This window comes from Mytilus edulis, chromosome 13 (assembly GCF_963676685.1).
Source record: "Mytilus edulis chromosome 13, xbMytEdul2.2, whole genome shotgun sequence".
In the NCBI taxonomy this organism is placed as follows: Eukaryota; Metazoa; Mollusca; class Bivalvia; order Mytilida; family Mytilidae; genus Mytilus; species Mytilus edulis.
The window spans coordinates 34,895,118-34,906,811 of record NC_092356.1 but is presented as its reverse complement, the minus strand read 5'-3'; the positions used below and the strand labels follow the sequence as shown (position 1 = coordinate 34,906,811).

General features: G+C 32.7%; 1 protein-coding gene and 1 long non-coding RNA gene across 2 annotated transcripts; one reads left to right on the top strand and one right to left on the bottom strand.

The window, feature by feature from the left end:
- Positions 1-2,447: 2,447 nt before the first annotated feature.
- Positions 2,448-2,927, bottom strand: LOC139500264 (putative neugrin-like protein DDB_G0288135). Its single transcript, XM_071289006.1, has one exon. The coding sequence runs from the start codon at positions 2,925-2,927 to the stop codon at positions 2,448-2,450; it is 480 nt and encodes a 159-aa protein (XP_071145107.1).
- Positions 2,928-7,956: 5,029 nt separating this feature from the next.
- On the top strand, positions 7,957-11,694 carry LOC139500642 (uncharacterized). Its single transcript, XR_011658325.1, has 3 exons — positions 7,957-8,065; positions 9,022-9,125; positions 11,454-11,694. It is a non-coding gene; the product is annotated as an uncharacterized lncRNA (long non-coding RNA).

Genomic DNA, 11,694 nt, shown 5'->3' with positions numbered 1-11,694 from the left:
CTTAACCAATTCATAATATCATTAGAAATCCCAAAACACTAAATATATAGTTAATAGTTCAAACGTTTTTGAAAGAATTTTGTTACATTTTCGCGCATGCGCAAATACTGGATAGGTAAAATATTAACTTTTAATAAATATGTGATGTAAGGAAAGTAGCCCCTAGACCTGGTAATTGGTTTTTACTAAAAGAAGTTCAAAGAAAAGTTTTCCAGAAAAAACAGTATTTTCAAACTAAAGAAAATAGCCATTTTAGAAAATGGCCGTGGCCATCTTGAAAAAAACATTTTTTTTAATGGCCAGCAGTTATTTCTTACAAAGTATATAGTAATGATGCTTTGTGGTAATTTTCATGCTTGTATCATCATTTGCACAATTCCCTCGATTTTGCTTGCTAATATCTTCCACTATATTTTGTGATAAAACTAGCAACAAACAGATATTATCGATTATAGATTATGAAACTATAAAAATCTATTGAGCTATATACCGTACCGGCTCCAGAAGGGCGGGGGTACCGTGGGGATGGACCCCCCTTTTTTGGACGATTAGTGATTTTTGGATGGGGACATGTAGTTGGAACCCCCTCCCCTTTTGTCCAGGGTAAGGACCCCCTTTTTTAAAATGGCTGGATCCGCCCCTGCCGCTTTCATAACACTTATTTTCAGCATACTGAATAGTATGATGTTTTAACTTTTAGTGCAGGTCCTGATAAAAAAAATTACATATTCAGTACAGAAAGAAGTGTTTCAATGAAAGTTTTCGTGTTTTTCTAGGCAGAAATGATTTTGAAATGACATTGTACCAGTTTAAAAGAGCTCAAATGATTTTCTTACTGGACAGTTGTCACTTCATTGGATATTTCACTGTTTCATGTCGTGAAAGTAATGCAGATTCAATTCATAACAATGCAGAAAACCGGTTCAACTACTTTTGCAAGGCGAAAAAGAAAGTCGAATTGTGAAGCCAGTAAACAATTTTTTTTTTAATCTGAGCATGCAAATTGAAGATCACGTTATATATTTTACATTTTTAAAAATATATTTGCTGAATAAAAACATTGGTAATGAGAGTCTCAGACAATATATAATTAGTTGCCTGTTTTCCCACTAATTCCACGTGTTTTAATTAGTAGTTTACTCGTAGTAGCCCACAATGCATTGTAGTGCATTGAGTCGATTGGTCAGTTTTTCAAGGCCATATTGGCCTTGTGTTTTGGAAATTACTATGCAAATATATTCTGACGTCAGAAAATCTAGAGTTATCGACCTGTTTAAACAATTGTCTAGCTTTTACTACCGGCGATTTTTTGTTACGGTTTATCCTACATTTATTTAAATGTGTTTGCCTCTTTACGTATGATCTAGATAATTACCTGCTGTTATTAATAACGCTTTTATTGAGACTAATGTTTAAGGCTGAATCGAATTTTGATGATTGTTTCCATTGTTTTAATGATTTACATTCATTATACACTATGTTATAAAATTTAATAGACAACCATTTAAGACATTCGTCAGTAGATCTTTTTGATACAAGATACAAGAATTTTGAAATTGATTTAAAAGTCCGTACAAGGTCGAATGACCTATATTTTCTTTCCCACGTGACACTGTATGTAAACACAAGCACGTGTTGACACACTGTTTTTACCCACAAAATAATGCATGTGAACTTACACGATTTTTGGCACCATATGCAGTTATCAGTACTCTTTTCCTCATAAATATGATAAGATAATTTGATCACAATACATATATAACTAGAAAGTATATCATTAGTATTAATAGATATAAGAATGTCCATACATTAATAGCATACATATACACATAAAAGTCTTATAACAAAATCATGTGATACATAGTATACTGTTTTTCTCAAGTACACACTTTGAAAAATAGCATTTTTAGAGCTTTTACTATTAGGCAAAATATTAAAAACATTTTTTGAAGCTAATCTAAGTATTGCATGTGGGCTTCTTATATATTTTACAAACAAATTTAACATTATTATCATTTGACAAGTCATAATTCGCTTTGAATAGAAAATATTTGTTTTACTCAAATTTATTAAATGTAATTTATTCACTACCGTAACGCACCTTTGTTCTATATCAGAATCTTCATATTTTACTTTTACTTTTTTCTTTTTCTTTTTCAGATTAAACATTTCGAACAGGATTAACTTCAGTAGAGTTAAAAAATCTGTTGAAACTAGACCTTCAATTCTCTTCACAACTTGCTGCATTAGTATACAGCTCACACAAAAAAACAGATCAAACATTTTAGATAGTAAATACTGGATGATATAAATAAAAACAGTGCTGTACAAACTATTTTGTGAGACATTTTAACATAGCAATGCATTTTTTTTTTAAAGTTTATATATAATTTTTATTAAAAGTATTTCTATCTTAAGTTTGTATTGTTAATATCATCATAATTAATCTAGCGTTTCTTCTTTGGCTTCCTTGCATCTCTTGTTGCGTCATGAAGATTTTCAGTTGGCGTCACAGGAGATTTTTCAACGTTTGGATTTTTTATTTGCTGCTTAGGAGTATCATTAGTATTGTTAGTGTTGTCTTGATCTCTTCCTTTTGTTGATAAATATCTTGTTATTCTCTCTTTGTAGCCTGTGTTTTTGTTGTTCTTTGGTGTTCGACCTTGTTGTTTCCTGGACAACACACTTTGAGTTTCAAGGACTGATTGGGACTCTTTTGGATTGTTATTCTTCTTCTTCCTTTCGTCGATACTCATTGACGGCTTTGCAATATTTTGGGAATATCCTTCCTCAAGAGACTGATTGTTTTCGTCTGTGCAATCATCATTGCTTTCATTATCATCGTCATCATCACCATCATGATTTTCTTTGTTTAACGAGTTATTCATTCCATCACCATCATCGGTTACCTCACTATCATAATTCATATTTTCTGTACATTCAAATTGCGAATGCCCAAATTGCACACATTTTTTGCATTTTCAGCCATTTGGACATTCTCTTGATGTATGTCCTTCGTCAAGGCACTAACTGCATTTTGTACTTGACCTTGTTGTATGAGGTTGACCATAATGATTTATGTTGGCCCAGTATATCCCAACCTGCATAGCTTTAGGTAAGGGTTGTTCAAAAGTTTTGCATATAAATATGCGGTCAACATTTTTACAATTTGTAATCGTGTGTTTATTCGGAGCCTCTCCCTATAACAGGTAAGAACCTCACATTTACTGACAGAAGTTTCTAATGTTTTTATTATTTGGTTGTCGTCTGCTGAGAGGGGAATGTTTTTTACTAGTTCTCTGATTGTATCTTCCTGTTCACGAAAAGTAGTTTTTGGATTTCGAGTGTACAGGGTAACAGAAATCCTTCTGATGGTTACTCCTTTGGACAACAGGTCTTTTTTGTCCATTTCGTTATCAAAGTATGTTCTCCATATACAGCGTACTATTTGTAGACCAGACAATGATTTGACTGGAACTTGCTCATTTATTGCATGGTAGTTTTCCCAGTGAGTTAAAAAGTAAGTAAACGCTGACCATTGGAACTAACAAGATTGTTTCCAAATACATCTTCTTTAAGTAGAAAAATTGGTTTTACTCCAGTCATTTTGTCATCATATGCTTGTGATTGTGTATTGTCACCTTTGGCTGCTTCGGCAAATGAGGCAGCCATGTTTTTTTCTTTGTTAGGATCGTCTTTGTCAGTACACATTGACAAAATTAATTTACTGGGTTTTATCCCGAAATATTGCAGAAAATCTTCTTTAGAGTAGTGCAACTACCTACTGTCTTCAACACATATATAAGTATATTACCATTAAATATTCAAAATCTTCAAATAGGTTTATTTTTCTTCGGAGCTATGTAACACCCGTCACCTTATTTCAGGGGCCGCAACTCTCTCCATGAACAGTATTTATCAATTCTAAAAAGTAATTTATCACTGATAATCGATTTTTTATTAATTATTTAATCAAAATAATTTTATCTTCTTTCACACGTGTTATTGTGCAAAGTTTTTGAAGTTAGTCAACACTTTGCCAAAACTGTATTACATAACTGGAAATAAGCATCAGACTTAAAACACATTTTTCTGGATTATTGTTCGTTGAATTTAAAAAAATCACGGTTCGCTGTGAACCACGAAACCCACGAGAATTGGTACACCACGAATAAAAATGAATCCGTAGGAGTTACATTGTTTTCTTTCATATATTTTCCTATGTATCTGCAGTGTTTTGAGTAAATTCAATAATATCTATCAGCTATTTCTAAAATAGGTCTGAATTGGTGTTGGATTTGTTTTAACATAAGCAACACGATGAGTGCCACGTGTGGATCACGATCTGCTTACTCTTCCGGAGCACCTGAGATCACCCCTAGTTTTTGGTGGGGTTCGTGTTGCTTATTGTTTAGTTTTCTATGTTGTGTCATGTGTTTTATTGTTTGTCTGTTTGTCATCTTTCATTTTTAGCCAGGCGTTGTCAGTTTACATGAATTTTCGATTTATGAGTTTGACTGTCCCTCTGGTATCTTTCGTCCCTCGTTTGTAGATTAATTCATTCATATAAGCCTTGCATAAACATCACAAATTATACAAACACGTTATTAAGCAGTATACCGTTTAATGTCAAATAAGGGCCGTTTCAAACTAATCCTTCAAAACCCAACATACTGGATTGACACAATCTCTTGTGAGAGACCGTTCTTTTAAAATTTAACAGTATTTTCGTAGAATTCTCTTTTGTATCTCATCCTCTTATATAGCATATATATACTTATATAATAAACGTGGTCAACAAATCTCAAAACGACTATTAGAAGTTTGTTCTTGACACTGCTCGTTGTTTTGAGTAATATCATTTTTTTGCTATTAATATATATTTTTAAATGTTTTCAAAACTATGCTTAATATTCTTGCTACACTTATCAGGGTTAAAACCTTGACACAATGTTATGATATATCCCCTGTATACGACCGTAGGTTGAATTTTACAAGTACTTTGTGTTGGGTTTTTTTTTTTGGTTGCTGTCTAAATTAATTACGTATACTCATTAAGATCATTCATAAAAATAAGGCACCGCTGAAATACAATAGTATACATGTTTAATCGCTCTCTTCGTCTGAGAGTAGTTTTATTAGGTCTTTCCACTTTTCTGTGGAAAGACCTATTGTTTTTCTTCTGATTATTTTTTTTTCTTCCGCCTAATTTTGTTCTTGCGATAAACATTTGTTTCGCAATATGTCGCTTAGATATTTTGTATATGATATCGAACAGTTTATGCCCTTTTGAAATTTACCCTGCGTAAACGAATACTTTTCTTTGTAGGAGTTATCTCCCCAAACACTGTTTTTCTTGTTAGCGCATCTCCTTCGCCACCGTTAAAGATTATGACAAATTTATTTTACAAAATTGCTCGTTATATCCTTCGCATGATTTGTCCTATTTTGACCGAAGCGATATGACCGCTCCATATGAGAGTTATTTCCCCTTATGCATCTGATATAAGTGATATGAATTTCTATCTTATAAACCATAAGTGATAGAGACCTAGGATCTTTTGATTTGAGGTCCTTGGTCCCAAATAATGAAAATTAGGTCAAGGTCAAAGGTCAAGGTCATATTCTAATATTTGAATTTGGCTTATTTTCACTTATATCCAAAGACTGTATAAGATATCAACAAATTATTTTTACTAAATTGTTAGTTGCGACATGTCGTAAGATGTAAATTTTGATTGCAAGCGTACGTTGAATGTAAAAGGGAGTTTTCTCCCCTCTTGTATTTAAAAATACGCGTTTGGTGATATAACTCATTAACTAAATATAATTAACACCTATGGTCTTTTGATTTCAGGTCCTTGGTTTATGACCTTGAAATTGATCTCAAGGTCATAGCTTAATTTGACGTTCTAGATTTTGACCTTTGCTTTTATTCTATATGTATACATGATAAAGATATACAACTTTTAGAAAAAGGTATCAAACCATTTTACCTTGAAAAAAACAACCGGAAGTGACTTTTTGTAAACCGGAAGTAGCTATTTTTTGTACTTTATTAATATAAAAGTATATAGAACCAGATATTTTTGGAATCAGTGTCAAGTAAATATTCAAATATAATCGGAAGTAACATTTTTCAAACCGGAAGTAACAAATTATCTCCCTTATTTAAAAAAAATGTATGGAAACAATATATTTTTGGAATCAGCTTACTAGAAGCTATCATTTGACGATTGAAATGACATTTTAAACTTAGTTTCACAACTTTTCATATCAAAATACATTGTTTTGATGGAAAGACCTTCAATTGTTCTCTGAACAATTGGTTTTTAATTATTCTTATGTTTTCTTTTGAATTTTTCGGCGACCGGCTAGAGAGAGATAGACAACGTTCAACCCAGCTCAAACCCTGTCTATAAGATTGTGGAGTGCATTTGTCATATTTATCTTTTGTATTAAAAGAAAGAATACGTCTTAATTTTTCGAAAAACTAAGGATTTTCTTATCCGAGAAATGGATTACCTTAGCCATATTTGGCACAACTTTTTTGAATTTTGGGTCTGCAATGCTCTTCAACTTTGTTCTTGTTTGGCTTTATATCTATTTAGATATGAGCGTCACTGATGAGTCTTCAGTTAACGAAACGCGCGTCTGGCGTATTAAATTTAATTTTAGTAACTTTGAAAACTCTTTATTGAAGTTGCATGATTATTGATGAATTCAAGGAATTATGTGATATACATGTACATAGTAAGACAAGATTGAAGATGAATTTGAAATTGATCAAATGTCGATGTATCACAGATGCAATTAAAATCTTGTAATTGTTTTACATATTTCTCAAACAAGCTCTCCCAATCATCAAATATCATAACGTTACCTTGATAGCTAAGTGAAGGCATACTTATTGTAAAGCATATTTGATCTCTACGGTACTATGTTTTTTTTAACTAGATACATATATACATATATTACGGATTACAAATGTGTCGAGGTTTGTGATTGGATAACAACACAGAGATGTCAATATATATTCAGGAAACTGCTGGGGTATATACGACGTTTTTATCCCCAATTGGAACCTAAAAAACGTCATCATAACACCGGTTACTATGTGACGTAGTCAAAAGCTATTAGACTGTCAGAGAGGTTCACAGAAACAATGTTTGATTTATGATGTGATTTTTTTTGTTTTTAACTTTTTAACTATATTTTCTGTACCAAGGACTTTTTGTTTATCATAAATAACAAGTCTAAAATGGTACAACATCACCAAAAACACAATAAAGCGAACACTATGTTAGATATTTCGAATAACAGATATCCTTCCTCGGTAATTGCACGATGACAAATGAATCATGTCAATTCAAATTAAGTCTCTATCAAAATGTTGAATTTATACAATTTAAGCGAACGCTGGAACAATTTTAAAATTTCCAAACACGGCGCAAAGACTTCAAAGATATTGAAAAATATTTTTTTTTATTTACGATGGGGACTGGTACAACTCTAATTTCCAATTACATCAAAATTTAAGATACAGTCACAGAAAATAATTATATTTATTAGTACGTCTGAGTCAGTGACAACTCTACAACAGATGTATCCATCGGATCGCGTTGTCACTGACTCAGACGTACTTATAAATATAATTATTTTCTGTGACTGTATCTTACATTAATTTGTAGGATCCTTTACTATAGATAATTTAGCTGATCTGTAACAATGACATCTTCATGCATTATATATCATGTACTGTAGTACGCCGCTAGATGAAAACTGACGTGGAAAGGTAACACACGGCCAGCGAAAACTCTATATTTTTGTAGAGCCGAGGTGGTCGTGTGGTCTAACGGGACGGCTGCAGTGCAGGCGATTTGGTGTCACGATATCACAGTAGCATAGGTTCGAATCCCGGCGAGGGAAGAACCAAAAACTTATCATATTCATTTCAGGAGACACACTCACTAATTGGGATTCAGAATGTTACGGTCTTATATTTTTTGCATTGCTGCAAAACCAACATTGGGATGGAGCACTGCAGCTTTTAGCAACAGGATATGTAAGTGATCAAAACCGGTAAAAAAATCTAAGTTAAGTTTGTTCATCTGAATAAAGAAAAAAATAAGAGTCTTCTTGGTGTAAATATATTTATCAGGGTTTTATACGTTTATTTTAGTAACTTTGTAACACAAAGTTACTGAGTTGAGTTTAATCTTACGGAGTCTCGAGCGTACAAAAATTTCAGCAAAATATTAAAGCTTTTATAAATCGTTTTATTACACTACCAGCATGATCAGTTGTTACTTTATGATATGGTACAAAATCAACCAAACAAATCTATGTATGTTTGCCCCCTATGACTTTTAAAACGTTTATTGCATTGGGAAAGATCCAAATTATCTCCCTTTGCTGCAAAAATGCCATTGGTTACATAAAAATTCACATATCTTTCTTTACTCATCGGTGACTTATATTTTTTTTTCTTTTTTTTTCTTTCAAATAAGCTGTACTTAAGGAAGTCTGGTGCTCAGTTTCATAATAAATAACTTTCCATTAAACTAGTATATATTGATAGGGGAGCAATTGAAGAAGCAAAAAAGCAACAAAAAAATACAGGCCAATGTGCTTGTTTTTGAGATATTAGCCATTGAAATTTTGGCGGTAAATATTCTCTCTTGACTTTACATAGCTTTATCATTGACCAGTTAATAAGTTCTCAAAAACTATCAAAAAATTAATAAAAAATGATTAAACTTTTACAAATTGCTTATAATTATACATGACAAAGATTTACAAAAAGAAATATGGGGGTTCATGGGCTAAATTTTTAAGGCATTGAAATGGATAAAACCAGAGGATTTCGAAAATCGGACAAAAATTCCAAAACATAACAAGCAAACATCCTTCAACTAAACTACATGTAGTATTTTTTTTTAATTTTCGAGATTTATGTTATTTTGGTGGTTTTTTTTCAATTTCGAAATCAGTTAACACGTTTAGTATTTGTTTATTCAGGTTGGTATACATCATATCCTTGTCGGATGCGTCATAGTTGAAGACGAAATCAACAAAGGAAAAGCAGAAAAACTGTTGAAGGAAAAATTGAAGCGTATACAAAAGTAATTCGTATGTAGAAACATAACCAAAACAAAACAACTGGTTAATTATCCTTCAAAAGCATAAGCTGATAGTGTTACTAGTATGACTAGTGCTTCGCTAGATATATCATTATTGGTAGTCAGATACTTGTATGCTGGTTAATATTCGGTTTCCTGTTACAAAACTAAAGGATCTATGTTCAGATAAAGAACGTTACGCTCCAGTAGCATTGATTATGAAGCTTAACTTATAAATATAATCGTTTACTGTTTCTCACCATCATCGACTAAATAGACTAAACCTAATTTATGTTTTAAAATCTGTTTAAAATACTTTACTCGTGCTTTTTTTTCATAACAAGTATAACTGTGATTTTCTGGTAATCTTAGAGGTATCACAATAGCATTTGCTGAAACAGTTTTTCAAATTGCAATTGTCACTATGAACTAAGTTCTGTAAAATAGTAAAATACGGCTAAGGGTATCTATGCCTCGGATACAAAAATCCTTAGTATTTCGAATAGTTCATATTTTTCAAAAATATTTCAGTGCGCCAACATGCTGTTGGAAAACAGAGCTATAAATAATACTAGAACACACCCGCGAAATCGTGGGCATATACAGCTTGTGTGTGAACTGTAGTAGGATGATTTTTTGTAAAAGATATTATGTATGTAGAATTTCAAAAAAGGTATCAAAAGCTCTCTCCCTTTTTCCAAAGTCCGATATTTGTTTCCTTTCTGTTAAATTCAATTATTTTCGTGTGTCTGGCCACAGACCACAATTATTCTTGCCCTTTGCTACTTTGGTAAAAGTCAAATCAAATTAAAAATTTGAACCGTTTCAAATTTGAAATAAATGTAACTGCTTATATGTAGACCATTATAACTCTAATAAAATATGCTTCTAGGACAATCCTATCAGTGCTTTTTCTTTTGAGAGCCTTATTAATATGCCAATGGTAGGATATGAATCATGTATAAATGACCAAGACCGACTAAGGCTAATTTGAGGGGTGGTCGGAGGGGTCCTGATCCCAAAATCCTGAAAGCGAAAAATATATTCCCGGATCCCGTAAGGATCAATCCCCAAATCCCGAGCTTAAAAACACCCGATCCCGACGCCTCGAAAAAGGTCCTGCATGCCTGTAATCTCTACCTTACTTTCATTTTTGCCAAATCACTATTTTCCCTTTCAACAATACATTTTTATGCCCCATTTATGGGCATTATGATTTCTAGTCTGTGCATCCGTGCGTTCGTCCGTTTGGTCGTCCGTCCGTCCGTCCGTCCGTCTTTTCCGCTTCAGGTTAAAGTTTTTGGTCGAGGTAGTTTTAGATGAAGTTAGGATGATCAATGCATTTGAATGGGGACATGTAGTTGGAACCCTCCTTTGTCCTGGGTTATGAACCCCTACCCCTTTTCAAAATGGCTGGATCCACCCCTGTATGACCCCTTAAATAGTAAACATTCAAAGAAAACAGTAGAACGAATACAGAGAGTCTCTATATATTAAAGTAGTATAATCGTAGTTAACATGTAGATAGACGCGAAAAATAATTGTCCTCTATAAGGAGGTATAATGGTTGTGGTTCTTGCGATCTAAACACTATAATATGGAGAACGCTCTGATTGGCTTGTTTATTTTTCATTTTTGTTATTTATCATACGATTGGTTGCACCTGTGCGTGTTTCAAACCGGAAGTCTTGACTATGACTAAAAGCCAGTCCGATGACGGAATCATATCCGGAATTCTTTTTTGTCGTTTTTCTCCCAAAATAACTTAATCCGATTAATCAAAAGAATGGATGACAAATGCGACTATGCATGTTACCTATAGAACACAGAGGCATGATGATTGATTTACTGTGGAAGGAAGATAAAAGAAGCGACACACAAACTGAGGTCTTCTCGTTTAATAGTATAGATAATTACACAACAATGTATTGAACTATTTATTTATCAAATATATTTATGATAGAAGTTTTCATGTCAAATTTATACCTACTAGGTGGTCAGCGACTCATATTACAGTAATCCTTATTTTGTACACAATTTAAGACTAAGACAAGAACTAGCTGGAGCTGGGTGAAAAGTATTACTTTCATATCGCAGCTCTTACTTCATTCTGACAACTATTCACTTGAACAATTTGTTAAAGTACTTCACCAGTTTATCAGTTTGTGTGAGAAAATTCAAACTGCAAAGTGGTAAACTGTTGTACATGTAGCCATTGATGAATGTGATACCAAAAAGGTTACTGATAAGCATAGTAACTATTTACCATGCTTATTATATAAAATCGATTGTTGTTACATTATTGATTATTCTTATCATATATTTTCAAAGAGCGTTAACGGACAAAGCTATCATTATTACAAGCTACATTTATGAGGCTGATAAGAAAAACAAGCAACAGAACAAAAAGAAAAACAAGCAACAGAAAAAAGAGAAAAACAAATACACCTGTACATACTGCCTTGCAGACAGACAGTTGAATCATGCTGAAAGGCTATTGTTTAATCATGGGTATTTAAAGGATGCTATAAATACCGAAAACGTTGCTTACATTGAAAGTGGTCCAGTGAAG

Coding starts and splice junctions, on each gene's coding strand:
- LOC139500264 (XM_071289006.1), bottom strand. CDS start 2,927: ATGAATTATGATAGTGAGGTAACCGATGATGGTGATGGAATGAATAAC.